At 39.9% G+C, this 27624-nt stretch overlaps 1 protein-coding gene across 2 annotated transcripts in view; it reads right to left on the reverse strand.

The window, feature by feature from the left end:
- Window positions 1-34: 34 nt before the first annotated feature.
- OSBPL2 (oxysterol binding protein like 2) overlaps window positions 35-27624 on the reverse strand; it is a 34022-nt gene continuing 6432 nt past the window's right edge. For both annotated transcript variants that reach the window (XM_054644290.2, XM_077187262.1), the window contains exons 3-15: window positions 22000-22157; window positions 16180-16327; window positions 15863-15938; window positions 14536-14670; window positions 13384-13481; window positions 12542-12724; window positions 9907-10014; window positions 8916-9005; window positions 8182-8302; window positions 6230-6358; window positions 5381-5504; window positions 4646-4736; window positions 35-3483 (exon numbers count right to left, since the gene is read on the reverse strand). In XM_054644290.2, coding sequence (XP_054500265.1) covers window positions 3381-3483; window positions 4646-4736; window positions 5381-5504; window positions 6230-6358; window positions 8182-8302; window positions 8916-9005; window positions 9907-10014; window positions 12542-12724; window positions 13384-13481; window positions 14536-14670; window positions 15863-15938; window positions 16180-16327; window positions 22000-22036 — 1443 coding nt within the window. In that variant the 5' untranslated portion in view covers window positions 22037-22157 and the 3' untranslated portion in view covers window positions 35-3380. The remainder of the gene's footprint in view (window positions 3484-4645; window positions 4737-5380; window positions 5505-6229; window positions 6359-8181; window positions 8303-8915; window positions 9006-9906; window positions 10015-12541; window positions 12725-13383; window positions 13482-14535; window positions 14671-15862; window positions 15939-16179; window positions 16328-21999; window positions 22158-27624) is intronic.

Below are 27624 nucleotides of genomic sequence, written 5' to 3' on the forward strand. Positions count from 1 at the left end.
GTCCCTCAGCCGAGCACAGCCCAGGGCCAGCGCGTCTCCAACAGAACCTTTATTCCTGGGAATGGTTACAAAAAATAAATCCTTCCACGAAAGGCACGCAGGGCCCATGGCCAAAGCCCGGGTTGCCTCACAGTATTTCAGTATTGCTTCCCTGACCCAAATCGCAGGTTTAGCTAAGAGCCAATGCAGGTGTGTTCCCAACAGCAGCGCTAGGTGAAGAGTCTGGGGTTTGCTTTTTAAAAGTGGTTTTGGACGAAAAATTTACTGGGAAATTGTTTTAAATTATTGAACAAGATTAAATAGTTCTCATTAGGTCTCTTCTAGGATAGATGGTTCCTTGTCCTTGTCAATCCAGGTTCCAAGAGTTCTATAAATGCAGGATGTTTGAAAAGCTGCTCCTCATTTACAGCAGGACATCACCTCCAAGATACAAATGCTGTACAGCAACTACCAAGTGAACTTTCACATTGATAACATTTTTTACCAGAAGCCCACTCTCTCCCCAGCTCCAGCTCACACCTGGCCTCTCCATCATCATCCATCATCACAGAAATGTGAGGTCAGAGCTGGGAGTGCTCCCGAGGCTCTTCCTGCTGACAATTCCCACCCAGCACCTCCACCCAGGGCTGGAGGTGTCCAAAACTCCAATTTAAATCATCTTTGTCCAGTAACCATCACAATGAAATCAAGGTGGCTGAGCAAAGCCCAAGTCCTCCTGGCCCCCCACAAGCTGCTCTGTACAGGTCTCACAAAAATCTCTGTCACCATCCAGAGGCCCAAAGGGTATTTATTTATTAAGTATTTATTATAATTTCTTTCTAGCTGGTTTCTCTATGTAGCTGTATTAACATATACTAACACAGTTATCTTATATACAGTGTTTAATCAAGTTATAAAAGTGACATTCTTTCAAAAGGTGCAAAGTTATTAATGTTTTGACACGTAAACTACTGAGGCGAGATCTGCATCGAAAATAAAAACTTTCGGACTTTGAGAGCATTAGGAATGCCAGGGCTGGCCAAGCAGAGCCGTGTCAGCAGCGCAGGGAAAGGGTTCTGAAAGTGTTGCCAATGAAGAATAATAAATTAAAATAATGGGTTTGGAACTAATCTGAAATTTTTCTGAAAACTTCAGACTAAAGGAAAGGGAGACGGGGGTGAAGATGTAACTAATGAAGTGTTCTTACACTGGAAATGTTCCCAGTTTCTTTTTATATCCCATGAAGATTCTATACTGAAGTTTGGATTAAACACATTGGTACAATTGTTTCGTGCTTTCACATAATGACAAGGCTTTAGGTCTTTGAATTTAAATCCTGGCTTAGACAAAAGGGATGCTAACCTGTACACCTCCTCTTAGAACATCTGTACAGTTTTTTTCCATTCAGGCAATTTCTATTTATAGGCATTGTTTTAAAAACATCACTCCAGCATCGAACACACTATGTAATTAAAGTAAGTTTTAAACTCCCACTGGTCTAATATGTGATTCATTTCAATCCTCACCTAACAAAAAAAATTCCCTATGGCACGTGCAGCACGTTTGGAAAGGGGTTAACAGTGCCTGATTAACAGGGGTTAACTGTCATTAAAGCTCGGGTTTTTATAAAAATTATTTTTATGCTGATCCATGTGGATCAGCAGTGTCTTTTCACAAGTGCCTGTGCCCATACCAGGAACAAACACAACCCCACTGTGCCACTAAGTCCAGCTCAAATTCTGAGGACTTCCATCAACACAAATTACAATTTTTGGCAACAGAATCAAGTTGCCATGAACAAGAGTCAGATTGTGCCCTTCCTTACTGCCTTGAATTTTTACAGCTTCTCTTATTTTTCCAATGAAGAAAACTAAATTTCCTCCAAATGTAATCCAATTGTCACACACATGATTTGCTGGAAGAATTTCTCTATGAATATGTTTTCTTTTGCTTTTTAATCCTCTGAGAGAGAAACACTTCAAAAATCTACTTTCTGGATGAAATCACAGATGTTTTGGACACAAATCAGACCAATTCTTTCTTGAACTCCTCATGTTGCTGGCACTTAACACCAACAATTTTGAAATTACTGTAAGCTTCACAGCAGCACAGCCACTCTCCATTTTTGCCTTGTTACTCAATTAAAAACTTTCACAAAAAAGCAGCAACATAAGGATAAATTTTAATTACTGGACCAAATTTTTCAAGCCTCTCTCCACACCCTGGCCTCTGAAGTATACCACTTGAAAGAAAATGAATGCATCAGTTCAGTAATTGATTATTTCCAGTATTATATGGCTTTGATGGTTTGAATGGAACAAAAAAAAATTTAAAAAAAAATCCCACTTTTTGACATCACGTGCTCACAGGAAACTTGTAATAGGTATAACTCTGCCAAAGCTTTAAATTGATTCTGCTTTTTCACAACATACAAAACAGACATGACCTAATAATGAGAAACATGCAAACCAAAACTTCCCCAAAACATGAACCTGCGTGGACACACACACGGAAGTGCTTCCAAAGGAAAGTTTAGTCTAGAAGCATACACAGTGCCAAAGCTGCCAAAGGTAGTGCACAAGAGTTAAGCCTCCAAGTGGTAGCAAGCAATATATTGTACATTGGAACCACCTCGACATTCTGCTATTGCTTCCAAAGCTTCTCCTATGGTAAGAACAGCATTTAACAGCATTTGACCTGAGGAAAAGCACATTTTGGGTGTGCCCTTCCCTTCTCCTAACGTATGCTCTATGGGATTTATCACAGGTATACAGTTTAATGCTCACAGTGTCCCAAAGTTGTGAAGACTCTGTAACAGACAACTACAGTGTGAGAGGCTTGGGCTGGGTTTTGTGTTCCCAGGCCTCTCAGTTATGGAATTGTTGAGAGTGGGGCCAGGAGCTCCTGTCCCCAGGGAGTGCTACATACAGTATGGGAGTGTGACAGGACTGGGTTTGATCCTGTTGGTACCACGTTGGCTTTTCATCCCTGCTCCGAGTGCCAAAAACTTCAGCTGCTTCTCTATTGTACTAAATATCAAGGATATTATCTCTAGTTTATTTAAGTTATGTAGTTTTCAAGGATGTTATGTGCTCTACGGATACAGCATATCCTCCTGGCAGAGAAACTAGGGGAGGAAATGGAGAACCAAAGGTCCCTCTGAAAATTAGTGAAAACTTGATGATTCCAGGTGCAGCTTTACGGAATGAGCACAACAGTATTTAAATATTTGGCAATCCAACGTTAGTGAGAATTAAATCATTGATTGTTGACTGATAGAATTTCTGTTAAAATTTACTTTGAAAAGCTGGTTTTTGCTATCAACAAAACCAGAGTAACTGGCTTGGAATGAAATCTAGTAACTAGATGTCCGGATGAGATGAGCAATTGCTTCTGGAATTTCAGTATATGTCTGGACAGTCTGAGAAATTTCTATCAAAATAGCCACCTGAGTACAGCCAATCTGGAGTCCCAGTGTATGGGTTAGTGCCTTGATGAAACCATCTGTAAAACAAAAAAAGGAGAGAAACAATAAAAGAAAAAAAGCAAACAGAATGAATAGTTATTAACAGGGAAAAAACCCAGTGTTGCTTCTTTCACAAAACATTCTAAAAATACACTGGTATTTCTTATAAAAAAATTCTTAGGAAATATTCTGAACATGAAAATAATTTAACTTCCTACACAATTATCATCACCTTGTAGAGAACCTTTTATTTTAGCATAAAGTCAAGGAGCATTAAATGGATTTTAAAATTCCTGTCCCATTCCAAGTAAAAATAACACTGACACTCTAGATAATATATATTAATTTTTACTTTAAAAGAATGCCAAATCAGTTACGCAATCATTTTTGGAAATTTCTCCCAAGGGTTTCTGTTCTATGGAGCTATGCCCTGCACAGAACATCAACAGCTGCTTACTTTTTAACCACATTAACCAAAACCAATTTTATATTCTCTGGAAGAGATTTTTCAAGGCATGAACTGGAATTAATCTGTAGCTACTCCTCCAGGCTTTGGGAAAAGAATGCTTTCTCTTCTGAATTTCATAAAATCATGGAGCATCCCAAAGTTCTTGCCTTTGAAGGAAGCAACTGGCCATGAGCACACACTTGACTGCACAGCACTGGCAGCTGTGAAAAGCACCCTGTGGGAGCAGCAGCCAAATCACACATCACTCCCTGATGCACTCTGTGACTCGGAAATCACTTGAATATGCAATCAAAAAAGCAATTTCTGAAGTATCCAAGCCAAGAAATCCAAAGAGTGTGAAAATAAAAGGTCCTAGAGGGCCACATTGTCTTGCTCAACTACCAAAAGCTGGACAGGTATTGGTTAAAGGAGGATGACAGTCAACATTTTAACATTCATTCTAACAAAAACATGACCTCTGTAGGTTAACAAAAAAAAATTCAGCATTACCACAGTAGTTAATTATGACAAGTTTCAGCATTTCTTGTTAGATATTTTTTCCAGGACAGACTTATCTGCAATTTTGGCTTCCAGCTACAGATTTAATTGCTGACCCAGCAATGCTTTAAGTGACACTACAAATTGTGCTGTCATGGAAGCAATCAGACACATGCTGTCCTGAATAAAAACAATTCAAGCAGTGTACCCAACTATTCCAGGCTTAAACAAATTGCTCCTTATTTGCCCCTTACCGTGTGTGCCACTCCACCTCGTCCTTCGCACGCTCCTTGCGAGCAGCTCTTTGTTTCTCTTCCAGTCTCTCCTTCTCTCTGCTTGCCACATCTAGCCAATGTTTCAAGAGAAATTGGTAATTTAGCAAAAAAGAAACAAAAATGCTGAAAACACAGGAAAGACCAGAGAAATGAAATAGAATTCATTTAAGCATGAGAAAGCTTTTGCTGTACGCAGTCTTTAGCAACAAAAACCTAAAACTCATTTCAGAGAAGTTGCTGCTACAAACATGGGGCTGAAACTGAAATGTTGGTGTTTTATCTCTCAGAAACACTGCACTGAGACAGCAGGGAAAACTGAGATTAGGCAATAACAGAGAGAGTGATTTTTTTCACTCTTTGGCCGTGTGTTCCCTCTGACAAACACCAGAGCAGCAAAGCATGTCTGCTCACCACATGTCTCTCCAGACAAACTCCAGAGCAAGTGGAGCACATCTGCAGCTCCTCCCAAGTTAACAAATATGCAAAAACATCACAAGACTAGACAGCAGCCCTGGGATGCATCTGCTCTCCCAGGCTCTTCTGGGAGAAAACAGACATCATACACTGTTCAAAAGCATGTTCAGTGCACAGGATGAAAGAGTTAAGGCTGCTCTGAGAATGAGAAACTGAAGACTGTTTCCTGCATCGACCTCCCTTCAGGCAGCCCTCCCAAAACTCACTGCAGTGCCAGTATTTCCTGCAGCAAACACATACCCATGTTCCCGTTCTCCATGTTCCTGATGTCCGGACGTAGCCGGCAGTCCGTGGGAGCCAGGATTGCCTCCATGCCCTTCTCCAGCTCATTGAGGCTCACAGCAAAACTGGTGAAATTGTACATCTGAAAAGCAAATTGAAGAGAACACACAAGTTATTCCAGCAAAGCAGTGCTGGGTCCCTTACGATGAATGGATACAAAACTTACAAGAGAAATTGCTGAGTCAAACCCCTACTGGCTGCCCTGAAGGCAAGGTTAGGTTCATACAACACCAGGTGGATTTTTTGTTGGAGAGGAAGAACAAGAAAGGGCAGATGGGGATAGAAATCACAGCTTTCATTTTTTTAAGCAGTCTTTGCTTGTGAGGATTAAGATAGATCTCCTACGATATTGATATTTAACATCATCATTTTTAGAAAAAAAACTAAAACCACCCACACCTAAAAGACCAAAAAATCTTGCTGAACTATTGAAATTAATATCCTGCTGCCCAGCTACTGCACCCTGTGGCAGCTTGTCTTGGAACAGCAGGGCCAGCAGAAGGGAATGTATATCCACATTTCAGCCACTCTCAGTGCAAAGATCTCCCAGACAGGTTAAGCTGAGTCCCCATGTTCCCAGCTGCACTTGGAGCACACATTCCCTGTGCCAGCTCAGGCACAGCAGGGCTGCTTTCAGCACAGGACCAAAGCACAGCTTGCTGGAGTATAATTTCAGTGCAGCAAGAACTGCCAGAGCCTGCTCCTATGCCAAGGAGTGACACTCAACAAGGTTCCCTGGACCATTCCTCATGTTCTCCTGGATAAGTCACCAGCAAGAGCAAAGCAGGGGCAGGTTGAAACAGTTACCTGTGATGAGTTTGGTGGCCTACAGTTTATTCTCCAAAGCAATTTACTGCCTGGTATGAACTGCACTGTGTCTTGAACCTCTGGCATATCATCAGCCTCATCATTTTCAGATTTAATATCTTCTTCATTCTGAAACAGAGATAACATTTGGCAGAGGAACAAAGGAACATTGGATGGTTTCATCTCGGATTCTGCAGTGACTGTTGAAGAATCTGTTCACATTTGAGATACTGAACACTCCTGTACTTCTGCCTCACCCCTCCTGTTTGCTTCTCCTCACTCTGTATACAGCCTCTCTCATTTTTATCATGTCTTGCTCCTGATATCCCTGAATAGTCTCCCAACACTTAAATAAAATTTGAATATCTGTTTAAAAAAATCAGTAATAGTAATAGTAGTAAATGAATGTCTTTCAGAAGTGTTTTCTCCAGCTTCCTTTCTATCCTATGCCATAGCTTAATTTCACCTCACATGACCATTATTTCTACAGGTGCAAAAGAGCCAAGACTGAAATTTAAACCAGTTCCCAAGTTAGTTCTTTAGTCATAAATAGGGCACACCTGGTTTTGGACATTGCTTCACCGTTTGCAAAACATTTGGATGTGTTGTTAAAAAAAGACAGGCCCTCATTTCAGTCTGATCCAATCACAATTATCACTGCCAGTTTTCTCACTGTGAAGACTGTGTCCTTAAATTTATGAATACAGTGACTTTCCTTCAAAGTTCCTTTGTTAGCAGCTGCACTGCTGTGCTGCACACGTAAAACCCCAATGGTTCAGGGGGCTGCTCTCAGAATCTGAGACAATCTGACTGCTGCAGGACACAGACAGCAGCACTGTGGAATTTCAGAGGATTTCACCATGAGAACCCATTTAAAACCACAACAACCAGAAGGGAACTTTGAGGCAATAACATCCTGGAGTGACAGTAACAGTTTTCCTCACTCCCACCCCCTTTCTATTTTCTTTCTGCCCTCTTTGACATGGCTCATTTGTTTCAATCACAAATACCCTACTAGGTTAAACAGAGCCTGTTTTATACACCAGAAAACAGCTCCATATGGTTAAGAGTCTAATTTCAATCATTTGGTTTGAGTATTCATTATTTAAAAAGACAGTTCTAGGCTACTTTCCATGTCAACATCTGGTTTACTGTTAGACAGTTCCCCATCTAAAAATAATCTCAACAGGAAGGAAGGAAGGAAAGAAAGAGTTGATTTTCTTAAGATGAACAGAACCTTATTATTTTTTTAAAAAGAGTCCAAATATAAGCCTGTACCATGATGGAATCCAGAGCCAAAAGCAAGGCCTGTTGTTGCTCTAGATTCTTCTGACGTGAATACTTTTAAAGTTTGAGACTCTTAACATCAAGAGTGATTAGCTTCTGTTTAATTTTTCATTTTCAGTGAGTAACTGTTGATATAAGGAAACCCAAAGTCCTCTGCTGTACCATACAACATTTCCCATTTTCCATGTGACACTGAGGTCTTGGCAGCAACTTCCCTGACACTGCTTACATCTGAAGTAAAAACCCTGTATGTTTTCAGACCTCTTTTTTGTAAAGACTTTCTACTAAGTTCTGAGAATCTGCACCACCAAAAAGCATATCTGACTTAAACAAAATTGTTATTGCTTTTACTGCCCAAATCCTACTATTTTTATTGCTGGAGTTGGCAGTAGAGCCACTTTCCTCATTCAAGGACTGGACAACATCAGCTTGGGGGTTGATATTTGATGATTCCTCTGACCAATCTCCAGCAGATACCATTCCTACAAGCTCCCTTCCATGCCAGCAGCTCACACCACAGCCTGCAAAGCTCCAAGTGCCTTCTCACTGCTCCATCCAACCTCTACCAAATGACAGCTTTTATGCTCCATTCACCTAAATAAGACGTTTTGATTTAATTTTGGACATTTCAGAATCTTTTCTCCCTAAAGAATCCTTCACCTTACCGACTTCTTCTTCGGCTCACTGCCTCTCTTCTCATTCTTTTTGTAGGTCTCGTACGTGGCAGGGTCAGTGCACCACAAACATTCTGTCCACTTGCCATAGATCACACACAGCTTCTTCCTGCTGCACAGACAAAGCAAAGCAAAGCAAAGGACACTGAGCTCTTCCTTCTGAGTGAGCCTGCTAAGCCAAGCCTTGCAGATTCTGATCTGCATGAAATACTCAGCTTCCTACTTCGCTGCATTTTATGTTTCTATTTGCAGATTTCACAGAATCACAGAATGGGTGATTCTTAGAAAACACAGATGTTTGATAGGCAAAGAAAAGGTTTCATCTCATTGCAGCTCTCCAGAACAGATCCTCATGACAGTCACATGCTTCTGCCACTGTTAAATGAATGTGGGTACATCAAAGCCAATTATAATACAGAGACTCAGAGTCACAAAACAGGTCTGGGTTAATTAAAAACTTTCAACAACCACATTCTCATTATTTTAAACTGAAGCCTGGAATTATGACTGTACAATAGTAAATCAGTTGCAGCTACTCTGCATTTTCCCTTTATTTCCAAAACCTGGACTGGAGAGTTTTTCTAATAATGCTTAAAAATTATCATCCTGGGATCAGGGGGTTTAATAATGACACAGAGAACTAAAATGGGTTACAAACTACATTGCCAGCAATAGAAATGCCCCAGTGTTAAAAACAGAGAGACCAAGAGGCTTTTCTCACTTACTGCTTGTCCTGGATGTATCCTTCTACTCTGTGAAGCTCCTTCCCAAACAGTCCACACGGTTTAAAATTAAGGACACATTTATCTCCAGTACTGTGGAGGAAATAAGTACATGCTTAGAGAAGCAAGCCCCTAAACACATCAGAAAATTTATTTTACCTTGTTTAGCTTTTTTAATATAGTTACAGTCAGCTGTTGGTTAGTTATATAAATATAATTATTTTGATTTAACTATGGTTTATTATCTGACCAGAACATGAAAAATGGCACACAAATTCTAAAATTCCACGGAACTAACAAATTTTGTGCAAGTACAGAGACAGGATCACAGATTTGATACTATGAGAAGTATCAAACAGCAGCTTGTTGGATTGAAACTCTCATTTACTGACAGAGTAATGTGTGCAGGAGTAATGCTGCTCACAAAATTCTTTCCCTCATCATTTAGAAGGTAATTTATTTTATGTAAGTAAAAAGCTTTGATACAGGCAGTTGGCAGAGCAGTTGACACTCTCCAAGTTCACCTTTCCCAACTCTGCAGTCATTTTTCTGTGCTGTGCCCTTAGTTTAAGACATTGTCCATTATCTAAACTAAAAAAAGTGACAAATCACAATCAACACAATGGAGGTCCAACCTGCCTCTGAAAATTATTCCATTTAATGGCTCTGGAGTTAAATTTAATTTCTGTTCTCTAGTAATGGTGCTGAATTTGGATGGGTAACTCAAAAATGTAAAACCTTTGCTCTCCATAGGCCATCTGGCTTTGTGCCTTTTCATTAATAATAATATGATAGTAATCCCAGGCCTAGGGAGAGCTTGCATGTGTCAGGAGAAGAAAAAAACAAAACAAAACACCCCACAAAAAGACAAAAAACTCCCACAAGACTTGAGTTACAAAACAAAGCTTCCTGTGTGCATGACAAAAATCAAAATCTCTGTACCACAAATGACCACAACAATCCCTACAGCCCCTGGGTTCATGATCTGCATTACCTGTGATTTATAATTTCTACCACTCCATACTGTTCTAGCCACAGTTTACCAATAATTACATTATGTACACAACAGGTTGGATTTGTCCATGTGTAAGCTTCATTGTGCCTGTCAAGGAAATAAGAGAAAGCAATCATTTTCTTGAGCTTGAGATGGAAGCCTGCTTTCAATTCTGTTCATGACAAGGCAAAATATTTAGCACTCCTCTGAACAGCCAGCACTCAGCTTCAAAACAGAAAAGAAACAGACTTTTCTTTACAAGCCAACAATGTGTTGTATCCAAGCATTAGTACAAGTTAATGAAGTGGCATTGCCCTTATTCTTCTCCCTTCTCACGTGAGTTTTACTGTTGCTGTGCTTTGGATTACAAACTTCAGCCCAACATCAAGAGCAGTGCAGGAATTCATCTTTTTCATTTGCATTTTTGAAGTTTTAAATGATAAAACATAGTATTTGCAGGAGAACCAGACTAACCAACTAATGCCTAACAGTGTCTTCTATTCAATTGCTGCAGCAGCAGTAAATTGCACAAGTGCTTTCCACAAACATGCCACAAGTTTTCTCATCTGTATTTGAGGCCTGTTCCAGAGCCACTGAAGGTAATTTTGGAGGTGTGAGTGGTTTTTGCTTCTTTTTATTTGGTTGTTTAACAGCACTGGGACACAACAGAACTATTGCAAGCTCCACAAACGTGACATTTTAAAATTCAGTTCACAACTCAATTCCATCCTTTCCCCAAAGATTTACTGAGAAGAAGGAAAAATTCTAGAACTGATTTTCCACTTGGCTTTATCTTTGGTTTGTTGTTCTGTGAAAAGCTTTAAAGGTGAGTTTACAGATTCTAAATCCTTAAAAGCCATTATTCCACAATTGATCAAAAAGTTAAACAACAGGATTCCTATTATCACTAGCAGAGTCAAAGCCATTTATTCACACTCAGCTTTCCTTGCTGGTAAAGGAAATACTGAAGCCACCTGGTAGGCAATCAATCTATCTTAGAAAAGTTTGTAAACTCTGTTTTAACAGAAAACAGAGAAAAAGCAGTGTCTGTAAAAAGTGCCTTGTATTTCTACTTCCAGTGAGTATGGAGAGAACACTCCCATGTCACGTTTCCAACCCATCTGTCATCTTCCAGTGCAGAGAAATAACAGATCATTGAAGTCTCACTATTTCCCACAGCTCCTTTTCTTCAAGGAGTCTTTAGAACAATGACTACTCTTCAGCTGGGGGAAAGAATACCAGAATGCCTCCAATTAATCTCCCAGCCTTTAAACATAGTTTTATTCCTGAACTATTCTGACACCACAAGCTTTACAGCATAAACCAAAACACAACACAAAGCACTTATGGTCAGGGCTGATGAATTGAAGCACTTTTTGTGCTGGAGAAGTGAGAGAAAAGTGTCTTCTAATGCTCTGAAAAATATTCTTGGTTAATATAAAGGTACAATTTAATACTGACTCACAGCTTTGCTTCCCAAACAGCTCCTTGTTCACTTAGGCTTTGAGCAGTTCTCAGACTCCTCAAAGTAAGAGAATGGTCTGAATCACAACACTGAGAGGTTCAAAATTTCATTTCAACTTCTGCTGCTTGAAGCAATTATTTAAAATAAATGCTTTAACTGTTTATATTCCAGTTTAAATCTCAGCCTTGATTAGGTTCAACAAGAGTTTTAATAGTCCTATAAAGAAAGGCTCTTGAGGAACAAACAAAATTTTGGTAACACTTGCATTCTGCACTAACATTCACAGTTCCTTCTACATTCAGAAGAAATTTCCTTCATTTCCATCATCATTTTTCTCCAAGACCAGTTCATACTTTTATGAACTTTGGAATATTAGATGCCAACAGTTGAAAAATGGAACGACTTCCAAAAGAAAGTACAGGAAAAGTCAATGCCTGCTATGCGAGGCAAGTTGGTTTTTTATTGAAACCAAATGTCTGGAACTTTCTGAAGTCAACATTTCAAAACCACCTCAGAGTTAGGCCTCAGAAAGGCTTTTCTAAAAGCACCAAATGCAGAATACTTTATTTGCAACTGTTCTAGTGCATCCTCATGTCCCACTTGGGAAAGCTCTGGAGTCTTTGTGCCACCAGGACACAAACCAACTCGTGGGACCTCACGTAATTCCTGAGAGACAAGCCTGGGAGCAGGCTGCAGAGGCAATCTTGATTTCAGCAGCAAGCTGATCCTTCTCTGGAAGTGGAATCCTGACAAGTTTCTCCTGTTCCTTTACCACACAGAACAGTTATTGTGAGATGCAGCTCTTTCTACACAAACCACCAAAACCAATAGCAATACTGAAAATTGAGATGAGCACAAACAGCCCAGTAAGAGAATTTTATCTCTGTATTTACATTTGACATGCCTTCACAGAACTAGCTTTCAGTAGCAACCAATATGTAAGAAATGCTAATTTTCATGATGGAAAAACTGGGTCAAATTGCTACAGCTATGGAAGCATAACACAAAAAAAAAAAAAACCCAGCTCTGAAATTAAGCAGTGAAAATTAACTTGTAAATCAATTCTTACAACCTCTTCAGCAAGGGGTTTTTAGGTAACCACCTCTGAAAAGCCAACAGGGTTATTACAAAAAGTAAAAAAAAAAAAAGTTATTTACTTCTCATACTCACTTCAGAAGCTCCAGAGTAATTGTTCCCCGAGGTTCTGCTTCTATACTCTTTCCCCAGAATTTTAGTTTGGGATAGATTGATCCATGAAATATGAAGTCCTTATTGAGGCCTTCAGAATAAAATGCACTAATAGGTGGGTGGTGGCTGACTTGTTCAGATATAAACCTAAATCCTAAGTCCTCCCTGGCAACAACAAAAAAAGAGCATTAAACAGTAAGCATATTTTAATATTGCAAGAGAAAAGAGTTGATACTTTAAAAAAAGTGAAGTATTTTTAGATTAAACTGAAGGTGAGACTTTTCCTTTTCTAGTTCTGTGACACATTTACAATTAATGAAATGAAAGGATTTCTACTCTGAACACTTTCTTTTTATGCCCCAAACCAGACTTCTACCCAGAAAAGCCTCTCATGAAATAACTCATGAAAATACAGAAAGCCTTTGGGCAACATGAAAAGGTCTGACTGAAAATTCTTTACTGCAGACATATCACCCTTTTATTTGAGGAAGCTCAAAGTCCTTCAGACCAATTTCTCTATCTGACATGATCAACAAAACAATATTTAAATTAATTAATGGTGTCTGCTCAGGAAGCATCTTTGGTGGACGAATATGAACCAATTTTTCTCTAAATAATTCAAAGAATATTCTGCCTAAACTTAGAAATAAAATTATTTGCTTTTATAGCAACTTCTCAGAAATTCTGAGATAGTTTGAGGAAAAGAATTTTAGCTATACTCAGAAATCTACTTTAGTGGTATTTTACTACAACCAGACCAGTGTAAGAATCTGCTAACTCAAGAACACAAACAGCCCCAGCTCCCAAATGAAAGTAATTACTACCTGGTTAATTCATAGGTTTCTCCTAACAGTGGGTTAAATGGTTTGCCAGTTCTCTCCCACTGAGAAGCTACAGCAGAAACTGCAAAAGCAGCTACAGCCTGTAAGCAAATCAAGAACACATTGTTATGAGAATAGTGCATTGAAACTCCAAGTTTATTGTACTTGACTTGTTGCACATTACAGTATTTATTATTCCAAAAAGGAATTGCTTTATATTTCTTAAGGCAAAAACATTTGTAAGCCATAGAATAAATGACAGAGAAGTTGGGAAATACAAGCACTTTTTAAGAATCTAATTTCCTACTCTAATTAATGTCTGTGGTAAATTCTGCCAGATTATACTCTGCCTCACCTACTTCTAGAAGATCAGCCTGGTTTTTTAAATCTACTTTCCCCCAATATTGACTGCCCCCACCCTCAGCTCACTGGGAACAGAGCCTCACTCTCCTTGTGCCAGGTAAGAACCATTTCTAGCACAGAGGAGATTTCCTGAGCCAGGCCAGCAGGTTCAGGTGACACTGAGGAGCTCCTGCAGGCTGGGAAATGGAGGATTGGAGCACACAAACACAGGAGCCAAGATAAACCCTCCACTGCACTTCAGTAAAACCAGAGCTGTGAGCAACACCAGCACAACCTGATGCACACAGGTGTCACCATATTCACTGCCTTGGTGTGAAAGCAAGGCAATAAGAACCAGTTTTGGAGGAGAAAATTCAATAACAATCCCAATAACAACCAGTTTTGGAGAAGAAAATGGTGGTACATTTGTCTCTGTCACAATAATTTTTCATCCAGGAACTTCAAAATCATGAGGTCACTCAACAGACCAATTTAGAATCACATAAAGCCAAGATTTCATCCTCACAACACATAAAACCACAAAAAAAGTCACAGTTAAAGAAATTAGTTGAGATCCTTGGGCATGGTCAGTTGTGGCACTTTCCTTTTAAACTCTGCATGCATGAAGGGTCAAAATGTCACAAATATTTGACACAGCCATTATGAAAGAAGAAACTCATCTGGACAGACAAACTGGGCATTCTAACTGTAGCCCCTGAGAAAGAGAGAGTTTCTCACTTGAGTGTGTCTTAAAATCAAAGACTGTGAGAAAAAAAACTTGTGAATTACCCAGAAGGTGGTGGGGATTCTTACCTGCATTCTTTCCAGGGGATCTGTGTGACTACAAGCCTTATTGATGAGGTATATATGCTCCATGTATTCTGTTATCCTTTGAAGGAAACTCAAGGGCTCGTTGAAGACAATGGGCATTGTAATCTTGGACAGCTCCTACATAACCAAAGGGCAGGTTGATTTCTTAGGCACAACACTAAGTAAACAACTGGCAACAACAACAATTTTGGAAAAATGTGGATGAGTTTATTTATAGTATTCCTCAAAGGATATTTGGCAAGACTGATGCAGACCTCCAAGTGCTACAGCTGAAAGAACTGCAGAACCCCACTTGCAATCTGAAACAACAACTTAAAACATTGATCCAGCTAACCTAATAAATTCACAGAGAATGTTAGCTTCTCTGCTGTGCTCTGTGTAAAGCAGAAGAGGTTAACATTTCCCTAGGTAGCAGCAATAATGTGCCAAGCAGCTCCGTGCTGATACTGAAGTGCCACACACTCCTTGGAAAACCTCACATGCTTATTTGCATAAAATCTATCTATTTCACTGCAGCAACCACAAATTATTTTTTGAAAGGAACATTTACATAAAGAATAGCACTTGAATTGCTCTAACAGATTTTAGTGGTTTATTTAAGCAGCCTGTTATTTGTGTCAGACCGTTTCTGGTTCCCTGTGTGGATAAAGACAGACACGAAGTTCATACAGAGATTTCCAACTCCCCAGGTCTTTTACTACACCCAAGCAAATTTGGCTGTTTAATTAAAGTTGCACTCATGGGCATTAAAACAGCTATGTAAGTGCTTAAAATTTAGCAGAAAGCAGGATGCCACCAGATGAAGTTAATGCAACATTTTCCTCACCTTGGCACAGAGAAGGGAAGAAAAATGTTAACCTTAACTAACTGCAACTGATTTGGTCCAAGCAAAAGTTTGAATAGATAGGTCACTCATCCCACCAAAAGGAGTTTTGAGAGAACAACTGTAGCTCCTAGATGGTATGAATTAATAAAATAAACTCCTGAAACACCTTTTGCTGAGTAAAGAATAAAAAAAAAGAGCAGGCAAGAGAGGATTGTGTCAATCAAACATATTTGGTTATATTTTAACGGCTTTAGTCTAGTTCTTAAAGGACAGCTTCAGAACTGCCAATCCATATACTCTAACACCTAAAGAAGATATGGAAATAGTACTGTTAATAAATAAATGTTGAGATTTTGGGAGTTGCTTCCTAGTAAAAAAAGGAAAATGCACCATATGTTATTTTGTGTCTTGATGTTTAAGCAATAAAATTAATCAGCTGACATCAGGAGCCCTAACACAGATGCTTCATTCAAGCTAACTTACCAGTCCAATGCATTTTTTTAATATGCTCCAGACACTAAAATCACTTCTAGAAAACATTGGGGCAGGTAATGATGTTCTGTAATGGGAAAAAAAAAATCCAACTGTCATTATCAGCCCACTAAACAACAAGCCCTTTTCTTTTCTATTGAAGCAACTTATAAAGGAAGCAAAGCATCACCCCAGACTTGGCAGAGGAAGCAGACACATGAAATGACTTTCCAACCCCAGAGAATTACCCTCTGAGAACAGCAATGCCCCAGAGGGTGTGAGCCAGCACATGCTCCACTCCCACCTCCTCTGCAGCTCTCTGTGTTTACCTGTGTCTCTTAATTCCATTTTCTTGTATTTCTGTTTCTCCATTATGCTTTTCAGTCTTATTGCTTTGGTGTGGCTCTAGATCAAGCATTTCTGGACCTTTATGATTTGCTTCTGAAAAGTCTCCTGAAGAATTGTCAGAATCAAAGCCTGTATAAAAACCAAAATGCAACAGTTTTCTTAGGAGCCTTACCATGCCACAGAGTACCACTCACATTTTGCAAGTGTCACACCTGAAGTACACTTAGACTAGGTTAGTTTATTTCAAAGAGTATCAGAGTGAAAACCCTTATTAAGTGACCTAATTTCCAGGAATATTATGAGCCAATTATTGCATTAGAATCAAGAATTATCATTTTTCACACTGCTGAATATAACACTAATTTAGAATCTTAAAAGTTCTTGAGTAGCTCCTAATCAGATTAGCTGCATTTTCTCTTTTCCAGAGCTGCACTGTAATTACAGTAATTTGTTACAGTTATGTAGTTTTCCTTCAATTTTAAATAGACTAAATGCTGTGTCTTCTGCCATTAACTTTTTTACAAAGCAGTACTTCAACTTTATTTTAACCCCTCCAATGGCTGCTTTTGCTTTATTAGATCAATTCATGCAAGGCAATGAAACAAAAAACTGCACTTTTTGGTTTTTTTTGTTTTTTTTCAGGGATCAAGACCATGGCAATAACACCCAGAACTGCACCAGGAAGTCCCAGTGATATGATCTTATTTGGTAAACAGCAGGTGTAATGGGTGATGTCATGTCTTGCCCTGTCTCCTACGTTTTGATGTCACAAGAATGTAATTACACAGCAATAACCACACCTTGGCACTCTTAGCACTCAAGGGATGCATGACAGTCACATATAGATTCAGATCATTAAAATGAGGACAACCCTGAAACACCTGTCTTAAAAAATCCTTCAGTCAACTTACAACAAAATATTTCTGATTTTAAAATTGTATTTTTAACCATATATTAGCTCTTTTGGAACCTGTTACAGTACATGCAGCAAAATCACTTATTAGCTTAACTGTAAGTTAAAAAAAAAAAAAAAAGCTTTTTGGTACAATACCCTTACCCAAAAATCTGATCAAGCTCACACAACAACAAGGAACAGCATCACTTCAATGAGATTAACACACCTAAATGTAAAAGTAAAGCTTCACTTTTAGTCCACTAGCTTTTAGGGGAATAGTTCTGAAAAATGTTACTGTGATTTCAGTCTTTATATTGTACTTGAAACCCTGCAAATCCTATCAAATGGTCATTGTGTTATCCACATTAGTGTTTGTTTCCTATGATTCAGAATTGGTTTGTCCTGTTCCTGTAAAGCACAAGAGGAATTTGGAGTATATATATTATTTATGGACAACAATATGTCATTGGTAAGTAAATAAATGCCAATTCAAATGAGTGTCTTGCAGACAAACAACAAAAATTAAATCCCTGCTCCAGAAAAGGAAGTACATCAGAAGGGTAAGTCTGCTTTTATTAGACTGCACTTCTACCTAATTACTTTAAAAAAAACACCAAACCAAAACCACTATGGTACACAGCCAGATAATCACAGACTTTCAGCTGCACTTTCCACCTTAGCATCACATGACTTATCCACTGCAAGCCCATTGAGAAAGCTTAGGAAGATGCTTCTCAATGAAGTTCTAGGTATTATAGCTCTATTAAGAACTATCCAGACACTGCTTTATGCAGGGAAAGTAGATCTGGAAGAAAAACAGAAGTGATTTGTTGTAATTTTTCTAAGCAAAAAGAGCCTTACACCAGCTGCCAATAAAGCTTTGAACTTGAGAAACCAAGTTAGAGTTACTTACAGGAACAGTTTTCATACTGAAAAGCCACTGGGAGTGAGGATAAAAATGGAGATTTAAAAGGAGAATAGGAGACCAGAGGCAGAAATACAATGTCAACAATTAGCTTAATCAGAAGTCCCACTCACATGTGTTAAGAGTGAAACAAAAGCTTTTAAAAAGTCTTAAACTTTCAAAGTAAAATACTTAAGTTGGGTGCCAACATAAATCTATTTCAAGAGCTTAAAGAAAAAGTGACTTGCCAGTAACTTTAGTTCTCTTAGCCTTCCTCTTCCACATCCTGCAAATGAACTGAGTCCACTCAGAGTGTGCTGCCCGTGAGCCAAGGCAGCAGAGGCCCTGCTTGAGTCATGGGCAGGGACACCACCTCCCCTTGGGACACCCAGCAACTTCCCTGAGCAATAATTAATTGTCAGCCAAGGCAGACAGGGAATCAAAACACCTTGGTACTGAGAACCATCAGACACACAAAAGGCATAGGGATAAACATGCTGCAAGTGCAGACAGCAAGTGGAGCAAGAGGTATTGGTTTTCTTCGCCAGAAATTCACCATTCTCCCCTTTCCAAAGTGCATTGTCACGAGCTGCAGCTGATGGGGGCAGGTTGGCCTTTCACAACATCTGCAATTCGTACACAGCCATTGATTCAGTCTGATCCAGACAGAAGGAAAATATATCAGTTTGGCAGATAACCCCACTTCCTCCTCCCCACTTGAGAGCAACAACACCCTCACAAATACACCTGGCTGGATGAATCAGCTGAGCCTCATGGGCACAGAACACATTTCTGTGGAACTGCAGGCTAATATTTAAAAAAGCAAAATTAAATTATTTGTGTTCTCAAAAATAAATTACCCTGGTAAACAGCCAGATATTTTCCTGCTTTGTGGCAACACTTCCACAAAATGCTTTGGCAAAAAGATACCTGACAATATTAATGAAGGATACAGCTCAAAAGAGGCTCCTGATGGCACACAGTCTTTACAAAGTCTGTAATGGCATTAACACACCCGAGGTGACAGAGATCAAAGCTATATGCTCCTTGTGTCACAGAAAAATTCAAAGAACCTGAAATTCATCTAAGGATTGACCACCTTTATCCTGATCCAGCCTCAGAGAAGGTGGCCACTGGAATTTGAGAAAAAGCAGATTCTTGGCAGCTGTGATGTGTGGAATGAAGTGAGATCACAGGTAACATTCCCAAGGGATTCCCTAGGGGAGTACTCATTCACCAGGAAAGGCTGTCAAGTGTCAGCAATGCTAATAACCTCTGACTGCAAAGAAACTTCTCCCCATGAAACTTTGTCACCAACTCATCCATCCCCTTGATTCATCACCACCCCAGTCCATGCTGCAGCTCCCCAAGTGCCATCATCATCCAGTCAGGGACAAACCATGTGCCAGGATGATTCCCAAGCACACAATTCCCTCCCATGACCATGTCTTTTGGATGAGATGAGGACAGTGTCAGAAACAGGAAACTTCTCAGCCAAGGAGTTAAATCCAGCACTATAAAAATCAGGGGTCTCCTTAGGAGACATTCATATTCCACAAGTGGATGTCATTAATTAATAACTATGGAAAAGGTGTGACTTCCTCAAGAAGTGAGTCCATACTACCTCAAAGGAGGCAGGAAACTACCTGGGCTGCTGCTGAGTGTGCTGCAGAATTCTGGAGTAACTCCCACACAGTCCAAATGCACTAAGCCTGGTTTACTCCCTACAGGACACAAACCCCAGCACCCATTCCCTAAAATCAGTGAACTTTGGGAACACACTGCAGCTCCTTCTGAGGAAACCAAGACCCAGGATGCAGCAGGAACAAGAGAAAAGTATGGTGCAAACACTGTTTTCATCTCAACACTAAAACACAGCTGGAAAATCTGCTCATTCCTGGCAGGCACATCCCAACCCTAGACTTTGAGCAGATTAAGCACATTTGAAGGCAGCTTCTGCCCTTCTACTGATCTGACCTAAAAACAAGGAGAGCATCCTTGGAAAGAGCAGACTGAGGAGCCTGCCAAGGGAATTTCATTTTTTTTTAATCAAAATTTGGAACCTCAGATCCTGAAGTTTTCCCTGGGAAACGTGGAAGCTCACCTTGGCTCAGAGAGGATTGTGATTGTGGACTTGATCTCCTAGGAGTACTGCACCTACATCTGCCATGTCCAGACCATTAAAAAACTAAGAGACAGGCAGGCACTACCAGGACCCATTAACACCTAAAAAATTCATTAAAGCACCACGTGAAAGATCCACAGTGTAAACAGGAGCAAAGAATTACCACAGACATCAGCAGCCAGGGAACATGAATGCAGACAGGCCCATTACAGTGGTTCTTGGTGTCACATTTCTGAATGACCTGGACAAGACACAGCCACAAAGAACCTAGGTCTGACCTCACTAGGTCTGTGCAAATAACTCATCAAACTGTCAGCATCTCCTAAAGCACCCAGCTGGAGAAAGGCACTGAGCACCTGTCCTTAAAGACAGACAGTCCTGAGGGAGAACAAATCTGAAGCAAAGTATTCCAAACCTTGCACTCCTCTTAAACCAAGTACCAGGCTCCAAGAAACACATATAACATACATATATATATATATATACACATATACATATCTCTTGCCAGCACATTCACCCCTGTGGAAGCATAAGATGAGGATGGAACAAGGAGTGCTCACAGAACTGATACACAACACCCCAGTGGGGGGAAAAAAGAGGAGGAAGAGGAAAGAGGACAAAACCAGAGTGTCTAAATGCAGATGAGCCAAACTGCAAGGGCTGAGCAGTTCTGCAGCAAGGGACAAAGGAATGCATCACCATCAAAGCTGTACAACACAGACCTCATGTTTGGAGGTACATTTCTTTTCACATCTTTTTCAGTGGAAAAAAAATCTAGTTCATTTATGGCAGTAACCCTGAGCTCACCATTATTAATGACACACAGAAAGATGTTAATGGTACAATGGTTTGATTTTACACATGAATTTGGAGTACTAGTCCCCATCACTCCCAGCTGGCATGAATGCAAACCAAATTTCCTCTCTCCTCTGTGACATAGTTGTGACAAGTCCTGTACAGTCTGCTGTCAGTCACACTGCTTCACCCAGCCCCCTCTGTTTGTTCCTCACATGAATTTCCAACCAACCATGTCTAAGTCTACCTTACCCACTTCTATCTTCCATGCTGCTTCCATTCCTGCAGCTTTCACACTTACCATTATTCTCTTTTCCTTCCTGTGATTTTATATTAACTACTGTACACTCAGTATTTCTCATTTCACCTCTGCTACAGGATTTCTTGAGAGACATTTCAGTGGAAATTTTTAAAATTGTTTGAAATCTTTAAGAGGATTTCCTTTTTCTTTATTAAAATACTTCAAGCATTTTATTTCACCACTAAAGCCATCTAAAGCTCCTATAAATAACTATTCATTCTCATTAGTTGAAAGCAAAGTACTATTTGATACACTGCTCAAGTGTGAAGTGATTCATATTTGCTTTTTTAGAGAAAATAGGATTGCAAAGACTTTTGGCTCCCTATCTTGAAAACATACTTTTACAGCAATTTGTTTCTGACTAGAAAAACATTTTCTACTTCAATTCTTTAGGATAAGTTTTCCATTAAAATAAAAAATTGAATACAATAACAATAAAAACAACCCACAGGTAAGACTTCACCTTTCAAAGGGCCTACTTCTCAAGCTGCTATTAAATTGATTTTCACAGAAAATAAAAGCAAGACCTGGCCACTAAAAGACTGTTATAGTGATGAAATAATAACTGGCATTAAGCTTTAACAAAAAGCCCCCTCATTTCCAAGCCTGAACACGAGCTACAATTTTCCTCTTCTACTTTTCAGAAGACAGCACTACAAGTTTTACCAACTCAAGTTCACTTTTGATTTATTATTAACAGCCATACATCACCAGCCCCCCACCACACATACAATGCAATTTATAGGGGTTTTATCCCCTTGGCACCGTGCCCACCACTCACCCGTAACGGCATCATAAAACTCCTCTTCACTGTTCATCCTTCAGGGTGAAATCTGGTGCAGCCACTGCAGCTCTCTCTAATGCATCCTTGAACTTGATTTAAAGTATCTGAGTGCTGTCAGGGTCTTCTTTTGCAAATATCCAGCTGCTTTAGATGATCTATTTGACAAGACAGGGAAACAGAATTAGCAGCTTCCACATCTCTCCTGTGTACAAACGCTCACACTTGACAAACACTAATTTTCCTGTTTCTTCCCATGGCAAAAGATGGATTTCTGCATTCATAAGTAAACAGCTTTCTTTGATAACCACAGTAATTTTGAAGACAACTACTACCTGCCACAAGAACAGCTGATTTACTGTGTCACACTTCTCTCTGTATAAATACTTCATATACATTACTGTAAAATGCATCTTATGTACAGCAAGTTAAATTTCAGGCAAGTACAGCTAGAAGGAGCAGAGAACTGACAGAAGAAAAAGCCAGCTGGCAAACCAAAAATTCTCCTTAGCAGGAGGATAAGCCTTACTGCATCTTTAACCAAGAAAGCTGGGAACAAGAAAAGAACCTTGGTATCTCAAAGTCTGACCACAGCATGAAAATGCTGGGCCTGACTCTGCATCATGCAATCAATATGTAGTGACCCTGAGAGAAGTTCTGTCAGGCTACTGCTCTGCACTCTCCAAGAGAAAACTGGAGATTTTTCCCTCTAGAAGGAATGTAAAGAACCAACAAACTCTTCCTCAACAGAACCACGCACTCTGCAAATAACAAATTTATGTAGCATTCCTACCTCTACTTTATGGATGGACTAAATTAGGTTTTTTCCAGATGGTTGACAATGGTGTAATGCAAATATTTTTACCTCACCCAATTTTAGTTTACGGAGAAGAATGAGAAAATTTTGTTTTCATTCTTACAAATGTTCACCAGGTTCCAACAATGAGCCAAGTACACAGCAATAAATGACAGTATGGCAATGCTATCAATATCTCCCCCAAAACAACCTCAATCTGTCAATCTCAATTTCTTCTGATCCCAAAGATTCCACTGCTTTTGTGACAGTAGTTTCTCCAGAGTAATTATAATTGCACAATTCCATTCCAATTAAGAGAAACAAAGGCAGAAGTGCACTCTGCTCCTAGGAGAAGAGTGTACCATGTTTGAAGCCAATTCCTTCTTTTTCTCTGCCAGAAACTAGACTGTGTTTCAAGTCTTTTTCCCCTCACTGCCCAGAACAAAAGCTGTTTGAATGTCTCATACATTCAGTTCTTCTAACTGTCCATTCAGAGGGAGGAGCTAAACCAGCCCATTGTGGGACTCATCTAAGTTAATGAATTTAGGGTTTGCCTTGAAGTGGTTCATGTCTTTCAAGGATAGGTATTTCAGTTTGTCACTTTTCCCTTAGGAACCTCCCATCTCCTTGCTACTACAGGGTTTTATATCAATCTCTGCACCAGCAATATCATATTTACAAGTCCTCACCCACCAAGTATCTTTGAAGATGCAAGACATTTATGCTTTCAATTGTCTGCAAGCATTGCATCCTTCTAGCAAAACAGCTGCCAATATTTCCAGAAGGAAACTTATATATGTACAAGACACAGCCCTCTCATGATCAGGACTACAACTACGTTATTTTCTCCATGTTTTCTTGCATCTTCCCTTTTTCTGTTTAGTGTTGTATAGAAAGCACTAAGAAATAAAAATTATGACTTACAAAACTGTCAAATATCATTAAGAGCCTTAGAATAAATAAGGTCATACAGATGAATGCCAGTTTCTCCTCTCCCCTCTCCTGCACAATAATAATTGCATTACAAAAGGCCTTGTGAAGTGGAACTGCATCCCACAGTGTGCAGTTTCACTGCAGAGACAACAAAGCTTTCCTATAAAAACACTCACCAAGTAAAAATGAAGTGACCAGAATCAGAGACAAATGAAAAGCAGAGTTATCTTGAGCTCTCCTGACATCTACCTCACACCACACCTGAAGCTCACTGCTATTTGAAAATTCAATCATATGCCTGTAAGTTACATACAAAATATACATTGAAATCACTTTAAATAATTACAGTCACAAATTTTCCTAAGGTGTTAGGAACATTTTAAAAAAGAAAAAAAATATTTTGCTGAGTTACACAAGGAATAACTTCCCACTTGCATCACTTCTTTTACATTCAGCTCTTTTATACAGCAGAGATTAACATGAATTTGCATGTAGCTGAACACACAGTGATAACAGCATTCAGCTTTCATGAGCCAAAAAAACGGGATTAAATCCTGTTCTCCTACTAAGAGCAACGGCAAAAGTTACTTTTAACTAGGCTGAAATACCAGAAGACAAAAACATCCTGGTGGCTTCATATTCAGCATCTGTAATCTGTATTTCCTCTTCCATTCCCTGACGTTCCCAGAAGAATTCACCTGCACACCAGCAAGGGTGGTCAGCAGCTTTTATCAAAATTGCCATTGAAAGAAGGGTGCACCACTCCTGTGTCAGACAGCCCTTCAGGAGCTCAGGCCCAGCTGCTCTCCTGGAAAACCTTTCACACAGATAAACATCCTGTCATGGTCTCACCTTTCAGTCCTACAGAGCAGAAGGAACACAAAGTCTGTCTGGATATTCTCTTGCACACAGTAATCAACAGGAATGTAACAAACAGGTTTCCACACAGACTTCACTTGTTGAGAAAACACTTTCAGCAGTTGAGGTTTGCTGCTTTACAGGCTAAAATTATCTTAGTGGGCTTCACTTTCCAGGCAGAGCCAAGGGGCTGGGCCTGAGTGCCCAAGACAGATACCCAGAAATGTGCTTTTCTTTAGGGGATCTCAGCCCAGCTGAGAGATAGACACCCAGAAATGTGCTTTTCTTTAGGGGATCTCAGCCCAGCTGAGAGATAGACACCCAGAAATGTGCTTTTCTTTAGGGGATCTCAGCCCAGCTGCACTCCCCAAACCATCTTATCAATAACAGGGAAAGGCTGCAAGTACAGGCACCTTAAGAGAACCGGAAAATCCTCATTTAATGATGACAACACACCCCTGGCCACAACCAGGATGGATTTTGTGGTTAACAGGATAAGCAACAAAGCTTATCTACTTCCTCATATTTAAAGGCTATGGATAGGTATAAACTAATTTATTATGTTCCATGGCAGGAGATGGAATGAGATGATCTTTAAGGCCCTTTCCAACCCAAACCATCCTATGACACTGTGATAACCATTAAAATTCCTTTAAATTCTCATAGTTCATCAGAGAGGATCACACATTCCTGACTGATGACCATGGACAGCCCCTTTATTAAAGGGCATGAGGATTTTGCAAATGCAAAGGACAAAACAAAGCGTGCAGCTGAAGTAAAAACTGCAGGAACACATCCACAGCACACCTTGAAATAGGTTCTACAGAGGGGAGGGATGACTCAGAATTCCAGAATTCCTGCCTTCCAGAACTGGGCCTGTCACAGGAGAGGGAACAAACAGAAAGGGCAGTTCCTAAACACCAGACAGGTGCCAGGAGGAGCTCAGGAGCAAACCCCCTTCTCCACAGCCTTGATGCAGAGCGTGTAACAAACCATTCACACCAGCCACAGTCCCAGCCAGGGCCCATGAGCAAAGAGGAACAAAGTGGTTGTGAATAACGTCCCACAAAGTGCTCTGTCAGGCACAGAGCTGAACCTGTCACTCCGCAGTGACGAGCCCCAGTTGATGTGGCTGCCAATAACTCGCTCTGCATGCAAAGCTCCCTGCAGGTCACAGTGTCCCCTACAAGGTCACTGGCCCCAGCAGTACAAGGTACACAAATTCCCTTCCAGAAATACACCAGCCCCAGACTCTGCACAATTCCTATTTTAAACCATTTCCTCCCACTTGAACTTATTTTTAAAACCAGGACAACAAAAGCGCAAGACTTCGCAAATCACTTTATAAATCACTTGATAAACTGCTTAATGTGCTGCAGGCATTCTGTGACGTGCATGTGAGCATCTCTCTGAGAGGAGATGCACATTCCACCTTCAGGGCTGCTCTCCAAAATCAGCGTGTGGGAACACACTGCCTTTATCTTGGGAAATTAGTAATCCCTCAAATTTGTCACTTCGTAGGCTTGTTCCCTGTCAAATTTCATTTTTCAGGAGAAAAGTAACAAAAACAACCAACTTATTTCAACCATGCTCCTGGATCCTAGGAGCTTCTCCATCAATTAAAGAACCCCAAAAACTTGTACCTCTGTAAGAGTTTCAACCTGTAACTACCCTAAGTTAATTTGACTGACTAGTTCCTCTATCCTAACTTGTTCTTCCAGGTTAATTCTCAACAAAGACCCAGCTAGATAACCAAAAGTCACTCCTCCTTAAAGAAACATTTACATTTCTATAGAAAGAGCAGCATTTACAATGAGTGGCTCACAGGGCTGGAATGTGGCTCAGCAAGCTCAGGTTTGAAGCTGGCTGGGGACAGCTGCAGTGCCTTTTTTCCTCCAGACCTCAAGCTGAAATTTATCATCATGCAGCAATTCTGGAAAGCTTTGCTGACATCACCCTGCTAAATTAAAAATCCCTTTTTTTTTTTTTTTGCTTTGAAATCACATATTCTAGCTCTACATGATATATAAAAACACTTGGTTCTACTCATTACACAGATATTGAATCTACTTGTGAAATCCAGAAGCATTTAAGTAAAAGCAAGTAGAGAATCAATAAGCAGTCATTAAAATAACCCCAGAGGTTCACCAGCATGAGCAGGTAGGGTGGTAGGAGTTCAATGCCCTGGAATTGAGAGTGCCACCAAAGAATTCCTGAACTAGCACATTCATCAGCTTTTTCACATGCCTAACAAGGTTTTATTGGGTGTGCATTTCTACAGTAAATTTTAAAATCATTTGAGTTTCTTAACATAAAAGGAGAAAAATCACAAGTAATTAAGAAAAAGGAAGAAGGAAAAAAAAAGTCACTTGGGACCTTGCCCATGAAAAACATTTTCATTACTTTGATAGGACAAGGGAGAATGTGAATTTTCAAACTGACAGAGGGCAGGTTTACATTTTATATTCGAATGAAATTCTTCCCTGTGAGGGTGGGCAGGCCCTGGCACAGGGAAGCTGTGGCTGCCCCTGGATCCCTGGAAGTGTCCAAGGCCAGGCTGGACAGGGCTTGGAGCAGCCTGGGACAGTGGAAGGTGTCCCTGCCATGGCAGGAGATGGAATGAGATGAGCTTTAAGGTCCCTACCAACCCAAATAATTCTGTCATTCTGTGACATCCTCAGTTCAAGATGTACCTTCTGTCCAGAAAGAGATTCCCAAAGAGCCAAAAGAAGATCAAACATTCACATCCTTCATAAAAACAACAAAAATAAGAAATAGGAAAAAAAAAAAAAAACCCCACAAAATCCCCCAGTGTGACTGGTGGAATAAGAGCCAACCCCATCGTCTCTTGAGTTGCCAGCTGAAATAAAACATAGCTGTAGTACTTCAAGGGACAGAAATAAATAACTTGAACTAACAGATAAATATTCATGTGTGTTTAATTCATACACATCTCCTGAAAACATCAAACTGCAGTGTTTCATCTCTGAATGAAAGCTTCAGCGAGGATGAATCTTAATTGACTCATGAAATTAGGT

This window comes from Agelaius phoeniceus, chromosome 17 (genome assembly GCF_051311805.1).
Source record: "Agelaius phoeniceus isolate bAgePho1 chromosome 17, bAgePho1.hap1, whole genome shotgun sequence".
Lineage (NCBI taxonomy): Eukaryota > Metazoa > Chordata > Aves > Passeriformes > Icteridae > Agelaius > Agelaius phoeniceus.